We start from the raw sequence: 25049 nt of genomic DNA on the forward strand, positions 1-25049 counted from the left end.
CAGAAGGATGTTAAGGGAGAAAAAATACAAATTAACAAATAAAAATCTTGTTTTTCTACATACTGAAATACTTAAAAAAATGTTTCTGAAAGACCGAATCATTTAAAAAAATCAATTAATGGATTTTCAGAAATGAGCTTTTGAAGATTTGCAATATCAAACATAATAAAAATGTGAATGGAAATGCAAATTTCTGCCCATAATCAAATGAAGTGGCAGAATGGCAGCACAGTGGTCAGCATTGCTGCCTCACAGCGCCAGGAACCCAGGTTCAATTCTGGCCTTGGGTCACTGTCTGTGCAGAGTCTGCACGTTCTCCCCATGTCTGCATGGATTTCCTCTGATTTCCTCCCACAGCCCAAAGATGTGTGGGTTAGGTGGATCGGTCATGCTAGGGTAAATGCATGGGGTTATGGGGATAGGGCCTGGGTGGGATTGAGGTCGGTGCAGACTCGATGGGCCGGATGGCCTCTTTCTGCACTGTAGGATTCTATGATTCAAATTACTTCTATTTGGGGAAGCACAGTGGTTAACATTGCTGTCTCACAGCGCTAGGGACCTAGGTTCAATTCTGACCTCGGGTCACTGTCTGTGTGGAGTTTGCACGTGCTCTCCATGTCTGTAATCCAGGCCCTATCCCCATAACCCTATGTATTTACCCTAGCTAGTCTGCCTGTCACTAAGGTGCAATTTAGCATGGCCAATCAACTTAAACCTGCACATCTTCAGACTGTGGGAGGAAACTGGAGCACCCGGAAGAAATCCATGCAGATACGGGGCAAATGTGCAAACTCTCCACAAACAGTGACCCAAGCTGGGAATCGAACCTGGGTCCCTGGTGCTGTGAGGCAGCAGTGCTAACCACTGTGCCACCATGCCACCCTGAACCGACTGTTTACCCCTCTACCACAGCTACATTCACGGCTGGGTGTCCCTAGGAAGGGAGCAAGAGGTGATCATGGGCACCATCAAGGCTTTCCTTGCCCACTGAGCACCTCAGAGTTACCTGGTCTGGTTTACAAGTGACCCCAGAAGGACAGTAATGTGGTTGACTTTCAACTGCCCTCTGAAATGGCCGAGCAAGCCACTTCGTTCAAGGGCAATTAAGGATGGGCAATAAATGTTGGCCAGCCAACGACACCCATGTCCCAAGAATGAATAAAAAATAATCTGCTTTGAGAAAAGAGCGATGCGCCTCTTGTCCTCTGACTCCTGCCTCACAAGAAAGCCGGCCAATGAATGGGCTTATCACGGGGTTTAGAGATGCTGCATAACTTATCTTAGCTACTACAGCCTCCTCTGAGATCAAGGGTCCTGGTGTTTCCTCCAAATTACATCCAAGGTGGGTAGCCTCTAAACACCATGTCTGCACTCTTCCTCCTCATCCTGAAGAGTGGCAGACATGAGAGGCCGGAGTGATGCTAGGGGTGGGCATGCCAGCAGTAGCGCATGTTTACAGAATCATCAGTGTGGGAAGTGGGAGAGACATAGTGCAGCTGGAGTGAGATCCAAACATCCTACCATCCTCTGGTGTTGACATGCGTGTATTCCCATCAGTGCCTGCACCACGCAGTCGAGGCCCAGCACCATGAGCTCATGCCCTCAGACATGAAGGTCTTGAGCTGAACCATGGAACAGACTTGTCCTGCCATGGAGTGCATGTCCTGCATCAAGGTCTCCATTGTGGATGACACCTCACACTGTTGGTCTCATGGTGTTGAAGTGAAGGCACCATCTCTTTGAACAGATGGTGATGGGACTCCACCAGTCGGCCATGCAGTCTAAAAAGGGTTGATGTCACCCCTTCCTGATGCTTGTGTCTCTGCCTCTGCAGCTCCAGTAGCTCTGGGAACGACTGAACCCAGGGGCATGTCATTGACCAGATACTCAGCAGATTCTTGGGCTCTGACATTCTTCCGAGTGCTAGCCCCCACCTCAGGCTGTTGGGAATTTTCAGCTGTGAGGTGCTAACCAGAAGCCTATCTGCTAATTAATCCCATTGAGATGTGACTATCTGTGCTGGTGCCGGGTGCAGATCATAGACATGATGCCTCTATGCTATGCTGGTCTCCAAGAAGTCTTCCTCAGAGCTGCTCATGTCTGTAGCCTCAAGAGGGCTGATTTATTCATTGACCTGCTAGGGAAGGGAAATGGCATTAGTGCATCATGATGGAAAACTGATGGGAGAAATGTCATCTGAGCACGATATTCTGACGAATTTGGGGAAAATTCCAACCTATGACTATGTGACAAATCTGCTTCTACATCACTGTTGAAAAATCTACGTAATTGGGCATGGTCCATCTCTTGAGCCACATTAGAACCATAATTTTTTATTGACGCCAATACTTGCTCAATCAGTAATTTATCGCAATACTAACAACTTATTCATACAGGAGGGGCAAAGCATAATTTTGGATAGAATCATTTCCATATGATCCGCAAGATACGTCATGATTTGAAATCAATGTTGCTGGTGTTTTAATGAAGTATCTGTGTCTTGACATTTGAGCATAAACTTCACAAAATACAGTGCAATCTGCCAAGAATTTGGATGCTTTTCAGTTTTGCTGTTGGCTGAGGCATCACATTTTAAAATTTCATTGGTTATAGTTGTTTTTAATAAGTTTGTTCCTATGATCCTGGTAAAACAGCCCTCAAGACGAGTTGCCCTCTTGGACTGCTGCAGTGTGTGTCTACTGTAGAAACACCCACAGTGTTGTTAGGAAGGAGATCCCAGGTTTCTGGCCCCATGACAGAGAAGTAGTGACGATATAGTTCCAAGTCAAGGTGGTGCGTGTCTTGGAGGGAAACTTGCAGGTGGTGGTGTTCCAATGCCACAGCTACCCTTGCCCTTCTGGGTGGTAGAAGTCACGGGTTTGGAAATTTGTATATGGTATACACTGCTGACACAGAGCATTTGGTTGCAGGAGTGAATGTTTGAACTTGTAAATGGGGTGCCAATCAAGCAGGCTGCTTTGCCCTGCATGGGGCAGGATTTTCCAGCTGTTTCCCCCCCCGCCCCAACTCAATGGTTCTGCTGCAATCAATGAAAATTTGGCTGAATGCCAAATTCTTCGTCCTTGCTGGCAACAGCAGCAGGGCTTGAACGATAGGAAAATTCCAGCTATGGTGTACATCTTCTTGAAAGTGGACAGTATTCCATCATGCTCCTGACTTCTGCCTCATTATTTGGGTGGCATGGCAGCACAGCGATTAGCATTGCTGCCTCACAGCGCCAGAGACCCCGACTTGATTCCCGGTCACTGTCTGTGGAGTTTGCACATTTTCGTCATGTCTGGTGGGTTTTCTCCCACAGTCCAAAGATGTACAGGTTAGGTTGATTGGCATGCTAAATTTCCCTTTAGTGTCAGGGGAGCAGCAGAGTAAATATGTGGGATTAGGGCTTTGGTGGGAATATTGCAAGTGCAGGCTCGATGGGCAAAATGGCCTCTTTCTGCACTGTAGGGATTTTATGAAGATGGTTAATAACGCAAATAATAACTTGGAGGTGGGGCGGGCTACATACAAGCAAATAAATGATGTGTGCAGAAACGGAATGGCGATAATTATGGGGGATTTCAATCTGCATATTGATTGGTTGACCCAAGTCGGACGCGGTGGGCTTGAGGAAGAGTTCTTGGAATGCTATAGGGATAGTTTCCTTGAACAGTGTGAGACAGAACCAACGAGGGGGCGAGCAATCTTAGATCTGGTGTTGTGTAACGAGGCAGGAAGAATTAGAGATCTTGTTGTGAGGGATCCTCTTGGGACGAGCGATCATTGCATGGTTGAGTTTTTGATGCAGATGAAGGATGAGAAAGTAGAGTCCCGAACCTGTGTCCTCTGTTTGAACAGAGGGGGGTACGATAGGTTGAGAGAGGAATTGACGAATGTAGATTGGGGATGCAGATGGGTCGGTAGGACGGCTGAGGAACAGTGGAGGATCTTTAAGGAGATCTTTTTCAGTGCTCAGCAGAAATATATTCCGATGGTAAAGAAGGAATGTAGGAGAAGGGATAATCAACTGTGGTTATCGAAGGAAATAAAGGAGAGGATTAAACTGAAAGCTGGCTAAAAGTAGTGGGCAAGTAGAAGATTGGGAGAGGTTTAAAAATCAACAAAGAATGACTAAGAAGTTGATAAAGAAAGGAAGGATAGACTATGAAGCTAAACTAGCACTAAATATAAAAAAGGACAGTAAGAGTTTTTACAAATATATAAAGAGGAGGCTGGCTAGAGTGAATGTTGGACCCTTAGAGGATAAGAGGGGGGATTCAGTGGTGGGAGATGAGGAAATGGCTGAGGCCTTTAAGTTTTTTACCTCGGTCTTCACTGAGAAGGACATGAATAGTTTGCCGGATATTAAAGATAGAAGGATGGTAGGAGTTGAGGGCCTGAATGCGATAACTGTCACTAGAGAGCTAGTGCTTGATAGACCAGCGGGACTGATGGTGGACAAGTCCCCAGGACCGGATGGAATCCCAGGGTTCTGAAGGAAATGGCAGAGGTGATAGTAGATGCCTTAGTGATTATTTACCAAACTTCGCTGGATTCCGGGGAAGTGCCGGAAGATTGGAAAACGGCTAATGTTACGCTGCTGTTTAAAAAAGGTAGCAGGCAAAAGGCAGGGAATTATAGGCCGGTTAGTTTAACGTCTGTAGTTGGAAAAATGCTTGAATCCTTCATCAAAGAAGAAATAGCGAGGCACCTAGAAAAGAATGGTTTGATAGGGCAGACGCAGCACGGATTCGTTAAGGGGAAGTCGTGTTTGAAGAATTTATTGGATTTCTATGAGGATGTGACTAGTGCGGTAGACAGTGGGGAACGGGTGGATGTGGTGTTTTTCGATTTTCAAAAGGCGTCTGATAAGGTGCCGCACAAAAGGTTGCTTCAGAAGGTTAGGGGGCATGGAGTTGGGGGTAAGGTATTAGCGTGGATAGAGGATTGGTTGTCTAATAGGAGGCAGAGAGTTGGTATCAATGGGTGCTATTCTGATTGGCGGTTGGTGACTAGTGGAGTGCTGCAGGGATTGGTGCTGGGGCCTCAACTGTTTACCATTTATATAGATGATCTGGAGGAGGGGGCTGAGTGTAGGGTGTCGAAATTTGCTGATGACACAAAGATGAGTGGAAAAGCAAATTGTGCAGAGGGTGTGGAAAGTCTGCAGAGGGATCTGGATAGGCTGAGCGAGTGGGTGAGGACCTGGCAGATGGAGTACAATGTTAGCAAGCGTGAGGTTATCTACTTTGGCAGAAATAATAGTGGGAGGGATTACTATTTAAAGGGCGAAAAGCTGCAGCATGCTACGGTGCAGAGGGACCTGGGGGTCCTTGTGCATGAGTCAGAAAAGCCCAGTCTGCAGGTGCAGTAGGTGATCAAGAAGGCGAATGGGATGTTCGCCTTTATAGCGAGGGGGATAGAATGTAAAAACAGGGAGGTCTTGCTGCAACGGTATAGGGCACTGGTGGGGCCGCAGCTGGAGTACTGTGTGCAGTTTTGGTCACCACACTTGTGCAAGGATATTTTGGCCTTGGAGGGAGTGGAGAGGAGGTTCACTAGGCTGATACCGGAGATGAGGGGGTTACTCTATGAAGAGAGACTAAATAGACTGGGTCTGTACTCGTTGGAGTTTAGAAGGATGAGGGGGGATCTTATAGAGACGTATAAGATAATGAAAGGGATGGATAGGGTAGAGGTAGAGAGATTCTTCCCACTCAGAAAGGAAAGCAGGACTACAGGGCACAGCCTCAAGATAAGGCGGGGGGGAGCAGTTTAGAACGGAGCTGAGGAGGAACTTCTTCACTCAAAGGGTGGTGAATCTCTGGAATTCTCTGCCCGTTGAAGTGGTGGAGGCTACCTTGCTAAATATATTTAAGACACGGGTAGATAGGTTTTTGGTAGACAAGGGAATTAAGGGTTATGGGGAGAAAGCGGGAAAGTGGAACTGAGCCACTTCAGATCAGCCATGATCTTATTGAATGCTGGGGCAGGCTCGAAGGGCTAGATGGCCTACTCCTGCTCCTATTTCTTATGTTCTTGTTCTTACGGTTGACAGGCTGTGGGGAATGAAGAATTGAGTTACTCAGAGGAAATCCAGCCTCTGCCTTGCTCTTATAGCCAGCATGTTTATGTGGCTAATTCAGTTGAGTTTCTGGTCAATGTTTCCCCTAGGATGTTGATGTAGATCAATTCAATTATGGTAATACATGTGAATGACAAAGGGAGATGGTTAGATTCTCACTTGTTAAAAATAGTTACTGCCTGGTGTGAGTATTGCCTGCAACTTATCAGTCCAAGTGGCAAGTAAACCTTTATTAAGCTTATTTAATAAAGCTAAAAATACATACAGCAAAAAATGAATTCTTGCAAATAAAACAACATTGGTCTCTTTAGAAGGATGAATGCATGATGGAAAAGCATTATGACTATGAAAAGTACAGGAGCAGAGTGAAGGTGATAAAGATCTACTTCCCTACCAACAATTTTAAAATCATTGCAGGAGGCGGTCATTTGGCCCATCAAGTCTGCACCGACAACAATTCCACCCAGGCCCTATCCCTCTAACTCCACATATTTACTGCTATTAATCTCCCTGACAATAAGAAGCAACTTATCACAGCCAATCAACTTAACCCACACATCATTGCCATGTGGGAGGAAACTGGAGCACCCAGAGCAAACCCACACAAACACAGGGAGAATGTGCAAACTCCACACAGGGTCGTCCACACCAGATTTGAATTCAAGTCACTGGCACTGTGAGGCAGCAGTGCTAATCACTGTGTCACCATACTGCCCATTTGCACACATTGCATGTCATAACCATGGTTGAATAAAACAACTTAACTAATTTAGGAGGTCATGAGATTTCTTGAACAACAGCAAATCTCTTAAAAAAAAGAAAGCATTTACAATTGATTGCCATCTTACATTTCTTCCACTAGTACTAAACGCACATTACATTTTGCAGCTTGCATTTAAAAACGGGATACTCACAATTTTCTGAGCAACGCGAAAAAACTGAGAGACGTCTCGAATTATGTGTCCAAAGTTATCATACACTTTGACATATGGCCGCACCCATGATGGCAACTGCGACCTCACCTCAGTGCCGATGAATCTGAAAACAAAGGGCAAAGTTGAGCAAGATGTGAATTTTCAGATTAATTTTGGAAATTAAAATCTGGCGTAGCTGCATTTTTGAGTCAAATGTCAAGCTAATCCTCAAGTTATCTACAGTTTCATGTTACAAGTTTAAAAATAAACATTGCAGCAGTTGAGCAATGTGTCCACAAGGCATCATTCCCCCCTCCAACAAACTCCAGCATTTTAAAGCATCGACCCAAGCAGTTTCACTGGTCCCATTTATTCAGCATCAATCTCAATTAGTTAAATTCATTTTTCATAGCAAAAAAAAGTCTACCTACAGCAGACACTGAAACGGCAATGTCGAAGAATTGTCACACAGTGGCTATGTTCTGGAATAAGCTTACTGTAGCAGAATCACTGAGTAACAACTGCAAATAGACAAATGGAGATAAACTCATTTGATCTTCCTCTGAACTTAAAGCACTTAGTTCCTCAGGTCCAACCCACGGTTGCGGCCTGTCCTCCCCACATACATCTTTCTTATAGCATTCCTACAATGCAGGAGGCCATTCAGCCCATCAAGCCTGCACCAACAACAACCCCACCAAGACCCTATCCCCGTAACCGCATGTGTTTACCCCGTTAATCTCCCTGACGCTAAGGGGAAATTTAGCATGATCAATCAACTAACTTGCACAGTTTTGGATTGTGGGAGGAAATCAGAGCACCCAAAGGAAACCCACACAGCCATGGGGAGAACATGCAAACTCTACACAGATAGTCACCCAAGTCTGGAATTCAACCCGGGTCCCTGGCGTTGTAAGGCAGTAGTGCTAACCACTGTGCCACTCAAATGTGTTCTTTTTGTGTCAACTCCATTTTTTCTCCTTTTGTCCAATCCCTTGCTACCTACTTATGTGACTTTTTACAATGTCCTCTTTCACTTCAACAATTTCCTGGTCCTCCTCTTCACAGTGGATGTCCAATCCTTCTACATCTTCATCCACCAAGAAAATGATCTGAGAGCTTAATGTTTCTTTCTTGAATTGGGGCCAACTAGTCCCCATCCAGCACCTTGTTCCGCCTGGTTCTCAGTTTCAAAAAGTTTTCCTTTGGCTTCATTCACTTCCTTCAGTTTGCTATGTATTCCCACATTGGTTTAAGCTGTGCTGGCTTTTTCAGGGAGACATGGAACATTCCTTACTCCAGTCCAACTCTGGTTCCCTTCTCATCTCTTTTCAGGTGCATTGATGATTCATTGGTGCTGCCTCCTGTTTTCGACATGAAATTGAAATAGCATTGACTTTGTTTTCATCTTTCTCTCATCTTCACCTGGTGTATTTTAGATTCTTCCTTTGCCTGCCAAGATAGCTCTGTCACCATTTCTAGGGATAGACAATCAACTAATACGCACAACCCCCATGGAGTTACACAGCTATCTTGACTATATTTCCTAACATTCTGCTTCCTGCAAAGACTCAATTCCATCCTCACATTTTCCTTTTTCTTCAACCATAGATCCCACGCCCAGTGTGGTTGACAACGTCTCTTCATTGATTCTGATCTATTTCACGCACTTACTTCACCCCTTCCCTTCCAACCTAGAACCATGATAACGTTCATTTGTTCTTGCCTTCCACCCAACTAGTCCCCATATTCAATGGATCATCCATTTCTGCCACCTCCGTATGACGCCACCACAAAACATACCTTTGCCCACCCTCCCTTATCAGCATTCCTAAAGTGCTGTTTCCCCAGTGATATCTTGGTCAACTCCTCAGTCACCTCCAACATCTCTTCCATTTCTATGACACCTTTCCATGCATGTACAGGAAGTGCAACACCTGTCCTTCAATCTCTTCCCTTCTCACCAACCAAGGTCCCAAACTCCCTGCCAAGCGAAATGTACTTTGTACTTCTTTCAATTTAGTCAACACTGCAAAGCTAGGTTGTTAATGATACAACACCGTGAGGAAATGTAAGCTGTGAGAAAGACATAGAGAGGCTGCAATGAGATATCGACAGGTTAAGCGAGTGGACAACAAAATAGCATCAAAAAAAAAAGGTTATTCTGATTTTCTATTCTTACGACCAAAGTGAATGTTTATTAAAGGCACGAACACCGTAAATGTTGATGAACAGAGGCTTTGGTGTGCTCATACAAGGAACACAAAGTTATTGTGCAGGCACAACAAGCAATTTAGAAAGAAAATAGCATGCTAGCCAATGTTGCATGAGGATTGAAGTACAAGAATGAAGATGACTTGCTACTATTGTACAAGGTTTTGGTAAGATCACCCCTGGAATACCAAGTACAGATTTGACCTCCATATTTGTACTATTTGTTATACTTGCATTGCAAGTGGTACTGTGAAGGTTCACTAGTTTGATCCCTGTGATACCCTAGGATTAGAGGATGAGTAAATTGGACTTATTTTCTTTGGAGTTCAAAAGAATGAAAGAAAATCGAGAAGAATGTTTCAAGGAGAAGAAAAGACTCTGAAAGGGCTTTACAGAGTAGACAGAGACACTGTTTCCACTGGCCATAAAATTAAAGTAAAAAGTCTGACAACACCAGGTTTTAGTCCAACCGATTTATTTGATAATACTCACAAGCTTTCGAGGTTTCCCTCTTTGTCAGGTGAATGCTGACGATCCCATTCACCTGATGAAGAGGGAAACCTCGAAAGCTTGTGAGTATTATCAAATAAATCGGTTGGACTAAAACCTGGTGTTGTCAGACTTTTTACTGTGTTTACGCCAGTCCAACGCCGGCATACCCACATCATAAAATTAAAAACATGAGGCACAGTCTCAAGGACTGCAATGGTGAGAATGGTGTGAATCTTTGGAATTCTTTGTGCAGGGGGCTGTGGATGCTCCAGTAAGGTGGAGCTGCTGTTCCAGGTCAGGCATGACTGTACTGAATGGAGGAGCAGGCTGGAAGGGCTTTATAGTATCCTCCTATTCTCATGTATCCTGTATTCACTGCTCGTGGTGTGCTTCACTGGGAAGAGCAAATGCTGGTCCTGTGGCTGGTTTTTTTATATTCATTAGTGGGACATGGGCGTCACTGGCTGGCCAGCATTTATTGACCATCCCTAGTCACCCCTGAATTGAGTGGCTTGCTGGGCTATGTTAGAAAGCAGTTGAAAGTCAACCATATTGCTGTGGCTCTGAAGTTACATGTAGGCCAGGCCAGGTAAAGGTGGCAGATTCCCTTCCCTAAAGGACATTAGTGAACCAGATGGGTTTTTCCAACAATCAGCAATGGTTTCATGGTTATCAGTAAATTCTTAATTCCAGATATGTTTTATTGAATTCAAATTCCAACATCTGCCGTGGTGAGGAGCAGGCTAGAAGGGCCATGCAGTATCCTCCTGTTCTTGTGCATCTTGTATTCACTGCTCATGGTGTGCTCTCGTCTTCATTGAGAAGAGCAAATACAGGCTATGCCATGACTGTAAAATCCTGGGCATCATTTCTGCCTCTATTTTGTTCTGCTGGCTTGCTTTTGTCTTGTTTGCTGCTTATTCCTGCACATTGCATCCAGACAGTTGCTATGCTGCCATTCATGTCACATCCAGACACATCTTTTGTTCTTTAGCTATTGTCACCCACTTTGGTTTTGCAGCACAAAACCATTCATTATTTAATCCCTCGTACCTTCCACCCTCCCCTTTCGTTCACCTCCTCTGTCCCAAGTTTCACTTTATATTGTATTTCTATATATTCCCATCTCCGATGGAGCAGTGTCATCAACCCAAAATGTTAAACCATGTCTCTCCACAGATTATAACCTCCTGAGTGTTTCCAGCATTTTCTGTTTTTATTATAAGAGGCAGAAGGCCTTGGAGTCACTGAGAGAAAGACCTAAAGAGATTACGATGCTGAACAACATGGAACAGCCCATTTTGGTGGTGAGCAACAGAAAAGCCAAGGAAGACCGTTAAAAATCAAACACAGCACAGAAGTGCATAAATAATGCATGCCCAAGTGACAGACCAAGAATTTGTATCTAATTCTTCACAGGGAGAAATCATTCTCATTGTGAAATGAATAAATAGACAAATTATCACACTTCTTTCTCACGCACCAGAACACAATATTGCAATATTCTGTCCCTGTACATTGAGATTGTTACTACCATGTTTTTCAATGATTAGCAATGTTCTGCAAGGCAGTCAGTAATGAAGTCGATTCTGAAGCTATTTATTACTAGTATTATTTTATACAAAAACTTGTGAAAAAAAAATCTTATTTACATACCTATGGTCGCACAGAAAGATGGCTCCATAGTCATGTCGGTGACGAATAACTCTGCCAATGGCCTGATTGACGGCACGTGATGCTTGCTGCCTGTACCATTCTTGTCCTGATAAATTCTTTGAAAACAAAATTCCAAGTTATCTATGGTTTTATGCTTTGATTCATGTGATAAATATTTGTATCTGAACAAAATGACCTCCTTAATTACATAAGCTTTTGTTTTGCATGTATTAATGACAAATTACTCCATCAAACAGATATGATCAGCTTTGTTTTGTTAATTAACTATTTAATTTCTAGAAATAAATGCTACCTAGAAAACAGAATTACCTCCATTTCTGCCACCACTAAATGCGCTTTCCCTGTCCCTTTTAGCATTCTGAAGAGGCCATTCTCTCCCAACACCCTGGTCCGCTCCACAATCAACTCCAACAACCCTTTCTCTTTCCACAAGAAATACAACACCTGCCATTTTACCTCCTCCCTTCTCATCATTCAACACCCCAAACACCCTATCAGGTGAAACAGCAATTCAATATACTGCATTGTTGCTCACGTGATCTCTTCCACATCTGAGATGTGACCAAATGCAGATTGGGCTATGTCTAATAACACCATTCAGTCTGTAGGTTTGCCCCGAGCTTCTGACCACCTGCTGTTTTAATTCTCCACCTTGCTCCCATTCCGAACTTTTCTCTCTGGTTTTGTGGTTTTTCAATGAAGTTCAAAGTAAGCTTGAAGGACTGCATCTCATCTAACTGCACCTCCTCTAACCTAAATTATAAGTGTGGGAAAGTTTTTTTTTGTTTTTGTTTTTTTTTCCTGCTGGTAATTGTTTCAGGGATGGCAGTTCAGGCAGTGTGCTGCATCTCCTGTGGGATGTATGTGGTGAGGGACTCCAGTAGTGTTTCAGGGGATTTTACTTGTAAGAAGTGTGTTAGATTGAAGCTTCTGGAGGAGCGTGTAAAGGAGCTGGAGGTGGAATTAGAGGAACTCTGCATAATTCGGGAGGCAGAGGTGGACATTGATAGGAGTTATCAGGAGATAGTCACTCCTAGAAATCAGTCTTGGGTCACTGCCAAGAGGAGGGGAAAGAAGCAAGTGGGGGGTCAATCCCCTGGGGCTGTTCCCCTCCAAAATAGGTTTTCGGTCCTGGAGGCTACAGTTGAGGAGGAATCAACTGGCGATAGCCAAAGGGAGCAGGTCTCTGGGGGTGAGCCTATTGTAAAAGCTCAGGTGGTTAGGGGATGCAAAAGATTGGGCCTCGTGATTGGGGACTCCACAGTTAAGGGGACAGATAGGAGAGTCGGTAGTAATGGTAGGGACTCAGGGCTGGTGTGTTGCCTACCAGGGGCTGGGGTCCAGGATGTATCAGAGAGGATATTCAAGACTCTTAGGGGAGAGGGAGATCAACCCCAAGTTATAATTCATGTGGGGACACATGACATAGGGAGGCTAAGGGAAGGGGATATTAAGCAGAGATTCATGGAGTTGGGGTGGAAACTAAAGGCCAAGACAGACAGAGTGGTTATCTCTGGACTCTTGCCTGTGCCACGGGATAGTTTAGAGAGGAATAGAGAGAGGGAAAGTTTGAACTTGTGGCTGAGGGGATGGTGCAGGAGGGAGGGGTTCAAGTACTTGAGCAACTGGGGCTCATTCTGGGGAAGGTGGGACCTCTATAAGAGTGATGGTTTACACCTGAACCAGAGGGGAACAAATATCCTGGGGGGTAAATTTGTGAAGGCTATGCGGAGTGGTTTAAACTGATTCAGAGGGGGGGTGGGATCCTGAGTAGAGGGGGTGAAAGTGAGGGGGGCATAGATGGGGACTGCAATGCACGGCATTGTGGGGGTGGGGCGGAGCAGGGTTTGAAATGCGTATACTTTAATGCGAGGAGTATTCGCAATAAAGTGGATGAACTTGCAGCGTGGATCAGTACCTGGGACTTTGATGTTGTGGCCATTTCAGAGACATGGATAGAGCAGGGTCAGGAATGGATGTTGCAGGTCCCGGGGTACAAATGCTTTAGTCGGAGTAGAGGAGGAGGTAGAAGGGGGGGGGGTGGGGTAGCATTATTGGTCAAGGACTGTATCACAGTGTCAGAGAGGAAGTTTGATGAGGACTTGTCTGTTGAGGTAGTATGGGCGGAGATTAGAAATAGGAGAGGAGAGGTCACCCTGCTGGGAGTCTTTTATAGACCTCCAAAAAGTTCTAGAGAGGTTGAGGAAAGGATTGCGGAGATGATCCTGGTTAGGAGTGAAAGTAATAGGGTAATTGTTATGGGGGACTTTAACTTTACTAATATTGATTGGAATTGCTATAGCTCTAGCTCGTTAGAGGGGTCAGTTTTTGTTCAAAGTGTGCAGGAAGGTTTTTTGACTCAGTATGTAGATAGGCCAACTAGAGGTGAGGCTATATTGGATTTGGTGCTGGGTAATGAGCCAGACCAGGTGCTAGACTTGGAAGTTGGTGTGCATTTCGGTGATAGTGACCACAATTCGGTTACGTTCACCTTAGTGATGGAAAGGGATAGGCATGAACCTCGGGTCAGTAGTTTTAGCTGGGGGAAGGGTAATTATGAGGCTATTAGGAGAGAATTAGGAAGCATAGGTTGGACTAGGAGATTACAGGGACTGGGAACGTCCGAAATGTGGAATTTTTTCAAGGAGCAGCTACTGCGGGTCTGTGATAGGTATGTCCCTGTCAGGCAAGGAGGATTTGGTAGGGCTAGGAAACCGTGGTGTACTAAAAAAGTTGATTCGTTGGTTAGGAAGAAAAAGGAGGCTTATGTTCGGATGAGGCTTGAGGGCTCAGGTAGTGCATTAGAAAGCTTTAGATTGGCTAGGAGGGAGTTGAAGAGGGAGTTAAGAAGGGCTAAAAGGGGACATGAGATGACTTTGGCTGATAGGATTAAGGAGAATCCTAAGGCGTTCTATAGGTATGTCAAGAACAGAAGGTTGGTTAGGGCAAGATTAGGGCCAGTTACAGACAGTAGAGGGAAGTTGTGTGTGGAACCGGAAGAGATTGGAGAGGCATTGAACCAATATTTCTCTTCGGTGTTCACGCAGGGGGACATGAATGTAGCTGAGGAGGACACTGGGGTGCAGGGGTGTAAAATAGAAAGTATTGCAGTTGATACCGGGGATGTGCTGGATATTCTAGAGGGCTTGAAAATAGATAAGTCCCCTGGTCCAGACGGGATTTACCCTAGGATTCTCTGGGAGGCTAGAGAGGTGATTGCAGAGCCTCTGGCTCTGATCTTCAGGTCATCGTTGGTCTCTGGTATAGTACCGGAAGATTGGAGGACAGCGAATGTTGTCCCATTGTTTAAGAAGGGGAACAGAGACTTCCCTGGGAATTATAGACCGGTGAGTCTTACTTCTGTTGTGGGCAAGGTTTTAGAAAGAATTATTAGGGATAGGATTTATAGTTATTTGGAGAGTAATGAATTGATTAGAGACAGTCAGCATGGTTTTGTAGCAGGTAGGTCGTGCCTTACTAACCTTATTGAGTTCTTTGAGAAAGTGACCAAAGAGGTGGATAGGGGTAAGGCAGTTGACGTGGTATATATGGATTTTAGTAAGGTGTTTGATAAGGTTCACCATGGTAGGCTTCTGCAGAAAATGCAGATGTATGGGATTGGGGGTAATCTAGGTACTTGGATCAGGAATTGGCTAGCAGATAGGAGACAGAGGGTGGTGGTTGATGGTGAATATTCGTCATGGAGTTCGGTTACGAGTGGTGTGCCTCAGGGATCTGTTTTGAGGCCACTGCTGTTTGTAATTTTTATTAATGATCTGGATGAGGGTATAGTTGGGTGGATTAGTAAGTTTGCTGAAGACACCAAAGTCGGAGGTGTGGTAGATTGTGAGGAAGGGTGTCATAGTTTGCAGGGTGACTTAGACAGGTTGCAGAGCTGGGCCGCGAGGTGGCGGATGGAGTTTAATGCAGAGAAGTGTGAGGTAATTCATTTCGGTAGGAGTAACAGATGTGTTGAGTATAGGGCTAACGGGAGGATCTTGAATAGTGTGGAGGAGCAGAGGGATCTAGGTGTATGTGTACATAGATCCCTGAAAGTTGGGAATCAAGTAGATAAGGTTGTTAAGAAGGCATACGGTGTCTTGGCGTTTATTGGTAGGGGGATTGAATTTAGGAGTCGCAGCTTCATGTTGCAACTGTACACAACTCTGGTGCGGCCGCACTTGGAGTACTGTGTGCAGTTCTGGTCCCCACATTACAGGAAGGACGTGGAGGCTTTGGAGACGGTGCAGAGGAGGTTTACCAGGATGTTGCCTGGTATGGAGGGGAGGTCCTATGAGGAGAGACTGAGGGATTTGGGGTTGTTTTCGCTGGAAAGAAGGAGGCTAAGAGGGGATCTTATTGAAACATATAAGATGATTAGAGGTTTAGATAGGGTGGATAGTGATAGCCTTTTTCCTCGGATGGAGAAAGCTAGCACGAGGGGGCATGGCTTTAAATTAAGGGGGGGTAGTTATAGGACGGATGTCAGGGGTAGGTTCTTTACCCAGAGGGTGGTGAGGGATTGGAATGCCCTGCCTGCTGCGGTTGTAAATGCGCCTAGTTTGGGGGTGTTTAAGAGATCTGTGGATAGGTTTATGGACGAAAAGGGATTGGTTTAGATTAGTGGGTCAGTGTTTTTTTTTTAAAAAACTGGTCGGCGCAACATCGTGGGCCGAAGGGCCTGTTCTGCGCTGTAATGTTCTATGTTCTATCTTTTGACTAGACCCATTCCAGCTTCCCTTTCCCAGCAGTAAATTCAATCATATCAATCTTTGCATTCTTTTTTGATTCATTTTGCTTTGCTGGTTTTGGTTTAATTTTTTTTGCTATTCATGATTCTGCCATTCACACCTCCAGACATATCTTTTGTTTCTTTATTTGTCCCATCAGCACTCTTTTTGACCTTGTACCTTTTGTCATTTGTCTCTCCTCCTCTCCACTCAATAAGAGAGCATCCCTTTCTTTGCCCTACCTTGTTTTGCTTGCTTAAAACTCTTATATCATAAGAACTTAGAATCATAGAATCCTATAGTGCAGGAAGAGGCCATTCGGCCCATCATGTCTGTACTGGTCATAATCCCACCCAGGCCTTAATACCATAATCCCATGTATCTACCGTGTCAGACCCCTGACACAATGGGGCAATTTAGCATGGCCAATCAAATTAACCTGCACATCTTTGGATTGTGGGAGGAAACCAGAGCACCCGGAGGAAGCCCACGCAGAAACAAGGAGAACGAGCAGACTCTACACAGACAATGATCCAAGCTGGAATTGAACCCGGATTCCTGGCATTTTTTTCATATCTAAACATTAACTCTGCTTTCCTCTTCATAGATGCCGTCAGAGGTGTTGGGTCTTTCATTTTCCATTTTCATTTCAAATTTCTAGCATCCACACTATTATGCTTCTGTTCAAATGTTTTAACAGCCTCAGCAAAAGAAGCTAAAGTCATTGGTACTGTTTAACCAATCTGCCCTATTGTAAAGATAATTAATTTTATCAACATACCAAAGATAGTGTGATGTTGATTTTTAAAATTCAAAACAGACTGTATTTGCATTCTGCATAAAAGCATACCTTTGTATAGATCTATTTAATCAAAACAACCATCAACATCACTCTTAAATGAATGGTGTACAATTTATCCATCAAAAAAAATACAAAAATGTTTATATATCATTAGAACAGTGAAATTTGGTTTCACGTGTTCACCCTTAACTTGACACCTGTAATTTGGGACAGTGTTCAAAAAGAGAATATTTGGAACTTTGTACAGGTTTAATTTGTAGAGTGAGTACCATCAAATAAGATTATCAATAAAATATCATAAGCACAAAATAAATCTTTCAACCAAATGATTGTTAAAAGGCCAGGTCTATTAAACAGTGAAATACATTACCCGAACATTTCCGACACATTTTGATCTCATTTCATCAAGGAATTGCATCTTCAGCATTACTCTCGGATCCATCCGAGGCGGAAACGGCAAACCAGTGACAATTACACCTCGCCCATTCATATCCGCAAAATCCAAGCCTTCACTGGCCTAAAGAACAACAGATACAGCAACACAACATATGTCTTTGCAAATTTCCAGTAATATTTATATATACAAAAATAAATTGATTAAAGTCAAACCATAGAATCCCTACAGTACAGGAGACCAACACTTAGCTAATAAGAGTTTGCTCCAACAACAATGCAACCCAGGCCCTATCCCTGTAACCCTACATATTTACCCTGCTAGTCCCCCTGACACGAAGAATCAATTTAGCATAGCCAATCCTCCTAACCCACACATCTTTGGACTTGGGAGGAAACTGGACCACCCAGAGAAAATCCACGCAAACACAGGGAGAATGCGCAAACTCCACACAGACATTCATCTGAGGCCAGAATTGAACCCGGGTCCCTGGCACGGTGACGATGCAGTACTAATCACTGTGCCACCATGCCATCCCTAATTCACCCAAATTCACATCATAGATAATCCTTTCTACCTGTAGAACCAGGAAAATTTCATTTCATCAGGCTGGCCAGGTTTCAAAGCAGTACGAAATGAATAAGCACTAACCCACTGCCACAAATATACACTTACTCTCAAAGCTCTGCATTAGTATATTGTACACGGTTTGATATAACTTGTCAATCTTACAAAAACACAACTGTACCTCCCATGGCCTGGATTATTTCTAGTTGTCGATCTCACTTCAGGCCACTTCAACAATTTCTAACCTATCACTATGATCAAGTTTTTGACCAGTCTGCCTAATCCCATTTTTAAGATTTGAAATTCTATTCCTCCCTATCCACACCTGTCCCATGATGTACCAGGGATTATTTTTCAAAATCAAAATATAAATGCAAGTTGCTTGCTAACTGTACTTGCATTTGCTTGCACTACTCAGAGAGCACAGCCAACAATCATAGGTACAGTCAACATTTTGGATTTAATTCAGCTACTGTGCATAATCGAGAAGGGTGCCATGGTGAGACAGTGGATAGCACTGCTGCCTTGGAGCTCCAGGGACCCGGATTTGATTCCAGCCTTGGGTGACAGTGTGGAGTTTGTACATTCTTCACATGTCTGCATGGGTTTCCTTGGATGCACTAGTTTCCCCCACAGTCCAAAAATGTGCAGGTTAGGTTGATTGGCCATACCAAATTGCCTCTTAATGTCCAATTCTGTGTAGGTTAGGGGGATTAGTGGGGTAAATGGGCAGGATTATGGGGATAGGACCGGGATAAGATGCTCGGTAGGAAAGTCAGTATGTACTCAATGGGCTGAATGGTCCCTTTCTGCATTCTGTGGGATTCTATGATTCTAAAGATTACTTGACTATTAAAACAATACTTCCTTGTTGAGGGATTGTACAGTTGTACACTGCAGCTAGTTTCTCACCTTTCCTCTGCACACTGCATAGAAACAAGCTCCACTTGACTTTGGATCACTCACTTTATCATAATATGCATCCATAACCTGGAAGAAATTTGCCAATAGCAAGGTAAAATAACCACAAACTCGGGAAAATGCCAAGGACACTTAAATTGCTGCAGAATTTAATATTTTAATGTAAATAAAATCAGATATGCAGATTTACAAAGCAGTGAAAAAGTAAAATCAAACCTCTGTAAATGATCCCTTGCTTTTTACTTCCACGAAGATAGGTTTTATCTCTTCAATTCTATTGGAAATGCCCTGCTCCTGTTGGAAAGAATAATTTAAATGGTGGTGAGCTGCCTTCTTGAACAATTGCAGTCCCTAAGTGCTGGTACGGAAGGCATTTCAGGATTTTGACCTAGCGACAGTGAAGGAACAGTGATATACTTCCAAGTCAGGATGGTGAGTGTCTTGGATGGGAATCTCCATGTGGTGGTGTTCCCAAATATCTGCAGCTCCTGTCCTTCTAGAAGGTAGCAGCCATGGGTTTGGTTATTGTTTTGCAAGTGTCACAGGATTTGTCCTACTTTTTCTGGACAGGACATACCTGGGCTATTTTCCACATTGTTGAGTCCATGCCAGTGTCATAGCTGGACTGGAACAGCTTGGCTGACAGCACAAGTTTTCAGTATCTCTGCTGAAATATTATTTGGGCTCACAGCCTTTGCAAGGCCCAGTGCCTTTAGTTGTTTCTTGATACCGCGTGAGTGAATCAGATTAGCTGTAGACATCTGTGATGATGGGAATCTCAGGAGAAGGCCGATGGATCATCCAGCTTAGTCAGTAATGGTACTACTGAGCCACTCTTGATGACGGACACTGATGCACCCCACTCACCCAGAGTTTGTTCTGCATCCTTACCATTCTCAACACTTCAAGTGGTGCTCAATAGGGAGAATTTTTGATTCATCAGCTGAGGGGAGCCCGTGGGTAGTAATCAGAAGCGGGTTTCCTTGCTCGTGTTTAGTTTGATGTTGTAAGTCCTCATAGGGTCTGAAGTCAATGTTGAGGATTCCCAGGGCAATGCCCACCCTTACATATACCACTCTGCCACCACCTCTAGAGTGTACTTCTTGCTGATCAGTATGACTATGTCAGGCTGTTGCTTGACTAGTCTGTGAGAGAGCTCTTCCAATTTTGGCACAAGTCACAGATGTTAGTAAGGAAGGTCAATAGGGTTGGATATGCCAATGTCATTTCCAGTGCTTAGGCAATGCTGTATGGTCCATCTGATGTTATTCCATTATGATTTTGTACAATGGTTTACTGGGCCATTTGAGAGGGCAGTTAGAAATCAACCATATTGTTAGGGTCTGGAGTCAGACGTAGACTACAGCAGGCAAGACAGCAGATTTTCACCCCTTAAGGACATTAGCAAACCAGTTAGTTTTTGTTTACAACAATCTGATAGATTCATGGTTTCTATTATCAAGAGAAGCTTTTAATTAATTGAATTTAAGTGTCCCCCTCCCCCCAGCCACCAGAGCATTAGTCAGGGTCTCTGGATTACCAGTCCAGTTACATTTTCACTGTGTCACCATCCTTGCCAATGTGTAACCTACAGCAATGCGACTGACTCTTAACTACCCACTGAACTGAACAAGTAGACCAGTAATATAGGGATGGACAATAAACACTTGGCTTGCCAGTTCTGCCCACATCCTTTCCCGATGAATCAATTAAAAAAAAAGCGTGGTCACTTACCTTCCAGAACTCAAGACTTTTATCCATGACAGGATATGATGGGAAGAACACCAATAAACCATTTGGAACCACTCTAGACAGATTGACTGGGAGCAAGAAAGAAAAACAAACGTGTAATTGAAGTACCTGATTCGGGAAGTTATTTAAAACATCCAGGCCAACGTTTGCAAAGAACCATTTTAAAACATTTTTCTCAACTTTTTCTTTTGATGTACAGAAAAAACCCTGCATCAAATACTTTATTTCTGTACAGAAGTGCAACCTGTCCAGAACCATATAATATTTATTTGGCATCCTGTAGCAATGATTAATTTGTGATGAATTACAGTTTATGACAAGAATGTAAGAACATATCAAATAGGAACTGGAGTAGGCTATTGCCCCTCTGAGATTGCTCCACCACTCAACAAGGTCATGGTGGATCTTCTACCTCAATTCCACACTCACACACAACCCCCATATCCCTTAATACCCAAAATTTTATTGACCATCATGAATATACCCAATGTTGAGCACCAACAACTTTCTGGAAAAGAGAATGCCAAAGGTTCACAAATCTTTGAGTAAGAAATTTCTCATCTCAGACTTAAATGGCCAGTGGATAAGTTTTGCAACATTTTGCATTTTAAAGTTAATGATAGGTTTAACATCTCTCTCAACAAAGAAAAAAATGTTTATGTTTTGTGACATTTTTAAGGCAGCAAAGAAGTCTGTCTTTTTGTTTTTGCTAACAATTAGAAATCATCAACCTTCAGAACTTCTCTTCCAGTGCCCAAGTTTAAATATCACACACTCTTTTGATTTAACAAATGTATAAATAATGCACAGTGTAGAATCTACTTCAGGAACTTTGAGAATTTTCAGTTTTGGTGCATTTTCTGCATTCTCCCTTTTCAAGACTTCCAGGGAAAAGCAAGACTTCTGCATCAGGCTTAGACTCTACTGCACCCTCTTCCTTCCTACTCTCTTGGGTTTGCAGAAGGCCACGCAGACTCGTCTCTGCTATGGCACCAGGCCACTACATGTTGCAAGTTCCGGCTCCACTGCTCCCACCACCACTCTTAGCCTTTTGAGCCCAGGCTCCAATTACTGTTCAGGACCTTCTGACCACCAGCTCTGTCGCTCACTCCCTCCCATTCCCAGCATCATTTCCACTCCCCACCCCTCAAATCCAATTCCAGGCCTGCCATATCCTGTGTCTCCACAAAGTAAGCATCAGCAGAGCTTCTCCTCCTAGTGGGATCACTGCCAGCTCCCCAGAATAGCAGAGATTGTCTGCGTTTTGAGACTCTCTCTTCCAGGCTTTGGCAATCCTGGAGGCAGTTCCAGCCAAGGGGAGGGGAGGAGGAGGTTGGGAAAAAAAAAATTAAAGGATGAAATTCTATTATTCAAATGTCAGAATTCTGTCAAATGGCAGAAACTTTTGATCCCTGCATTTACAAGCAAAGGTCTATTAAATTGAATGGGCAGAGAAGACTATTGCATTTAACATTCAGCAGGCATAGGGTAAAATAGCAGTAATTTGTTACAGGACTCACGATCCAATGGCCTAGATTAACAATCCTCGGAGACAAATGCAGATCTCACCATGGTGGTCGGGAATTTAATACAGCTAGTTAGAGAATTAAACACCAGTATCAAAAATGACGTCCATGAAACTACCAGAACCTAACTAGTTCACTAATGTTCACTACCAGAACCTAACTGTTTCACTAATGTTCACTAAATAGGGAATGAAACCTACTGTCCTTATTTGTTCTGACTTTTGTAATTCCAGATACACTACAATGTGGTTAACTTTTAACCGTCTCTGAGGTTAGCTAGCAAACTTCTCTACATCAGAGCTCCTGCAAAAATCTATAATCCAAATGAACTACAGCTATTCAAGGAGACTCACCATCAACTTGCCAAGGACAATAAGTAATAGGTAATAAACGCTGACCTTGCCAGTGACTCCCACGCCTTGCAACTGAAAACCATCCGTACCTTTCAAGATCTATCTCCATTTTCATCTTTATTAGAAATAACAGCCACAGTAACTTAATCTCTACTTGGAAACAAAATTCACCTACTCACCCACTGTTTTTCCAAGGGATGACATGTACTCAGGTGAAAACCTAAAGTGAGAGTAGTTTCTATCACAATTAAGACCCACAACACTTTCCACATTCAATTACACATTAGAATTTGCTGAATTAAAGGTTTCTGAAGGTTTGTCAGCACAAATTATTAAAAATAGTGCAACTGAACCATTAACAAAAGAAGTCCCAGTTCTGGTTCAAGTTACACAAAAATACAACTTAAAAAAAAACACTGTATTCAAAGGTACTGTGTGGTCAGAATGCAATGACTTTCAAAAAACCATTCACAAACCATTAATTTGTCTAAATGAAATGTGAAGAGGCACACCAATGTTACTAGTTTCTGCCAGAAATCCAACAGGTTTGAATTCTAAATGTTTTTCTGTGGAGCGCCTGCAGGAACTCAGTAACCCACGTGCAGATTTTTTTTTAAATTAGGCAAGCCTCAATGTGGAAAGAGAGAAACAGAGTTAACATTTCAGACTGATGATCTTGCAGCAGTTAAAATGCCAACTCTTATTTCACTTTCTACAGATGTGGCCACACCTGCTTCCAACATTTTTTGTCTTTATCTCAGAATTCCAACATCCGTTGTACTTTGTTCTCATCAACCTCATCGTTTGTTGCATTATGAGCTTTCATGCAGTTTCCTTCAGTCGGTATTTGATTCAAACTGTTCCCCCTCGTTTAGTTGCCACTTTAATAATCCCATAGCAGTCACCTCCGTGAATCAGAGAAATGAACTATGAGTTTTGAATGCCTTTTATGACCTCCTTTGCCTGAAAAAAAGGCTCTGTCACAAAAGAACACAGCAAGCATACATATAAGACACCAAAAATCCATCTTCTGCTCAGTAGCTGTGTCTTGTCAATAACCTACAACTATTTTGTATCGGCTTTCATATAAATAAATTTACACCTTACCTTTGGTTATAGGCAGAGCTTAACTGTGCTCCATCAGGGCCTTTTGGAACAATTCCAATCCATATTTGGTGTTTGTCAATCACATGAGAATTTTCCAGACTGACAGGAAAGGGGCTGAAAGATATATTGGCAGGCATTTATTAATATAACTTTATTAGCCGGTTAAGCATGTAAGCATCATTATTCAAAGAAGAAAATGGTGTAAAGATTTCAATAAGTACTGTGATACTTAACACATTTTTGAGTTTAAAAAGTACAAGAAACTACTTAAAAAGGAAATCAGGAGGGCTAAAAGAAGACATGAAGTTGCTTTGGCAGTCAAGATGAAGGATAAAAGGATAATCCTAAGAGCTTCTACAGGTATATTAAGAGCAAAAGAATACTAAGGGGTAAAATTGGTCCTCTAGAAGATCAGAGTGGTCAGCTTTGTATGGAACCAAAAGAAATGCGGGAGGTATTAAATGGGTTTTTTGCATCCGTATTTATTAAGGAAACTGGCATGGAGTCTACGGAAATAAGGCAAGCAAGTAGGGAACCCATACAGATTAAAAGGGAAGAGGTACTTGCTGTCTTGAGACAAATCACAGTAGATAAATACCCAGGACCAGACAGGATATTCCCTTGGACTTTGAAGGAGACTAGTGTTGAAATGGCAGGGGCCTTGGCAGATATATTTAAAACGTTGGTATCCACGGGTAAGGTGTCGGATGATCGGAGGATAGCTCATGTTGTTCCGTTGTTTAAAAAAGGCTCAAAAAGTAATCCAGGATATTATAGGCCGACAAGTTTGACGTCAGTAGTAGGTAAATTATTGGAAGGAGTACTTAGAGATAGGATCTACAAATAATTGGATGGACAGGGACTTATTAGGGAGAGTCAACATGGCTTTATGCGTGGTAGGTCATGTTTAACGAATCTATTAGCGTTTTTCAAGGAGGTTACCAGAGAAGTGGATGAAGGAAAGGCAGTGGATGTTGTCTACATGGACTTCAATAAGGCCTTTGACAAGATCCTGCATGGGAGGCTAGTTAGGAAGGTTCAGTCGCTAGGTATACATGGAGAGATAGTAAATTGGATTAGACATTGGCTCAATGGAAGAAGCCAGCGAGTGGTAGTGGAGACTGCTTTTCTGAATGGAGGCCTATGACTAGTGGTGTGCCACAGGGATCAGTGCTGGGTCCATTGTTGTTTGTCATCTATATCAATGATCTGGATGATAATGTGGTAAGTTGGACCAGCAAATTTGCTGATAATACAAAGACTGAAGGCGTAGTGGAGAGTGAGGAAGGTTTCCAAAGCTTACAGAGGGATTTGGACCAGCTAGAAAAATGGGCTGAAAAATGGCAGATGGAGTTTAATGCAGACAATTGTGAGGTATTGCACTTTGGAAGGACAAATCAAGGTAGAACATACAAAGTAAATGGTAGGACCTTGAAGAGTATAGTAGAACAGAGGGATCTGGGAATACAGATACACAATTCCCCAAAATTGGCGTCACAGGTAGATAGGGTCGTA

General features: G+C 43.2%; 1 protein-coding gene across 6 annotated transcripts in view; it reads right to left on the reverse strand.

Moving 5' to 3' along the window:
• The window catches only part of rtel1 (regulator of telomere elongation helicase 1), a 136332-nt gene that overhangs the window by 59257 nt on the left and 52026 nt on the right, over positions 1-25049 (reverse strand). For 5 of the 6 annotated variants that reach the window (XM_080204952.1, XM_080204956.1, XM_080204955.1 and 2 more), the window contains 8 exons: positions 23535-23648; positions 22607-22647; positions 20531-20616; positions 19013-19090; positions 18788-18865; positions 17285-17431; positions 11362-11477; positions 7000-7123 (listed from right to left, as the gene is read on the reverse strand). In XM_080204952.1, coding sequence (XP_080061078.1) covers positions 7000-7123; positions 11362-11477; positions 17285-17431; positions 18788-18865; positions 19013-19090; positions 20531-20616; positions 22607-22647; positions 23535-23648 — 784 coding nt within the window. The remainder of the gene's footprint in view (positions 1-6999; positions 7124-11361; positions 11478-17284; positions 17432-18787; positions 18866-19012; positions 19091-20530; positions 20617-22606; positions 22648-23534; positions 23649-25049) is intronic. The other variant, XM_080204954.1, reaches the window with a different exon arrangement.

This window comes from Carcharhinus amblyrhynchos, chromosome 16, assembly GCF_965287045.1.
Source record: "Carcharhinus amblyrhynchos chromosome 16, sCarAmb.v2.hapA, whole genome shotgun sequence".
Taxonomy (NCBI): domain Eukaryota; kingdom Metazoa; phylum Chordata; class Chondrichthyes; order Carcharhiniformes; family Carcharhinidae; genus Carcharhinus; species Carcharhinus amblyrhynchos.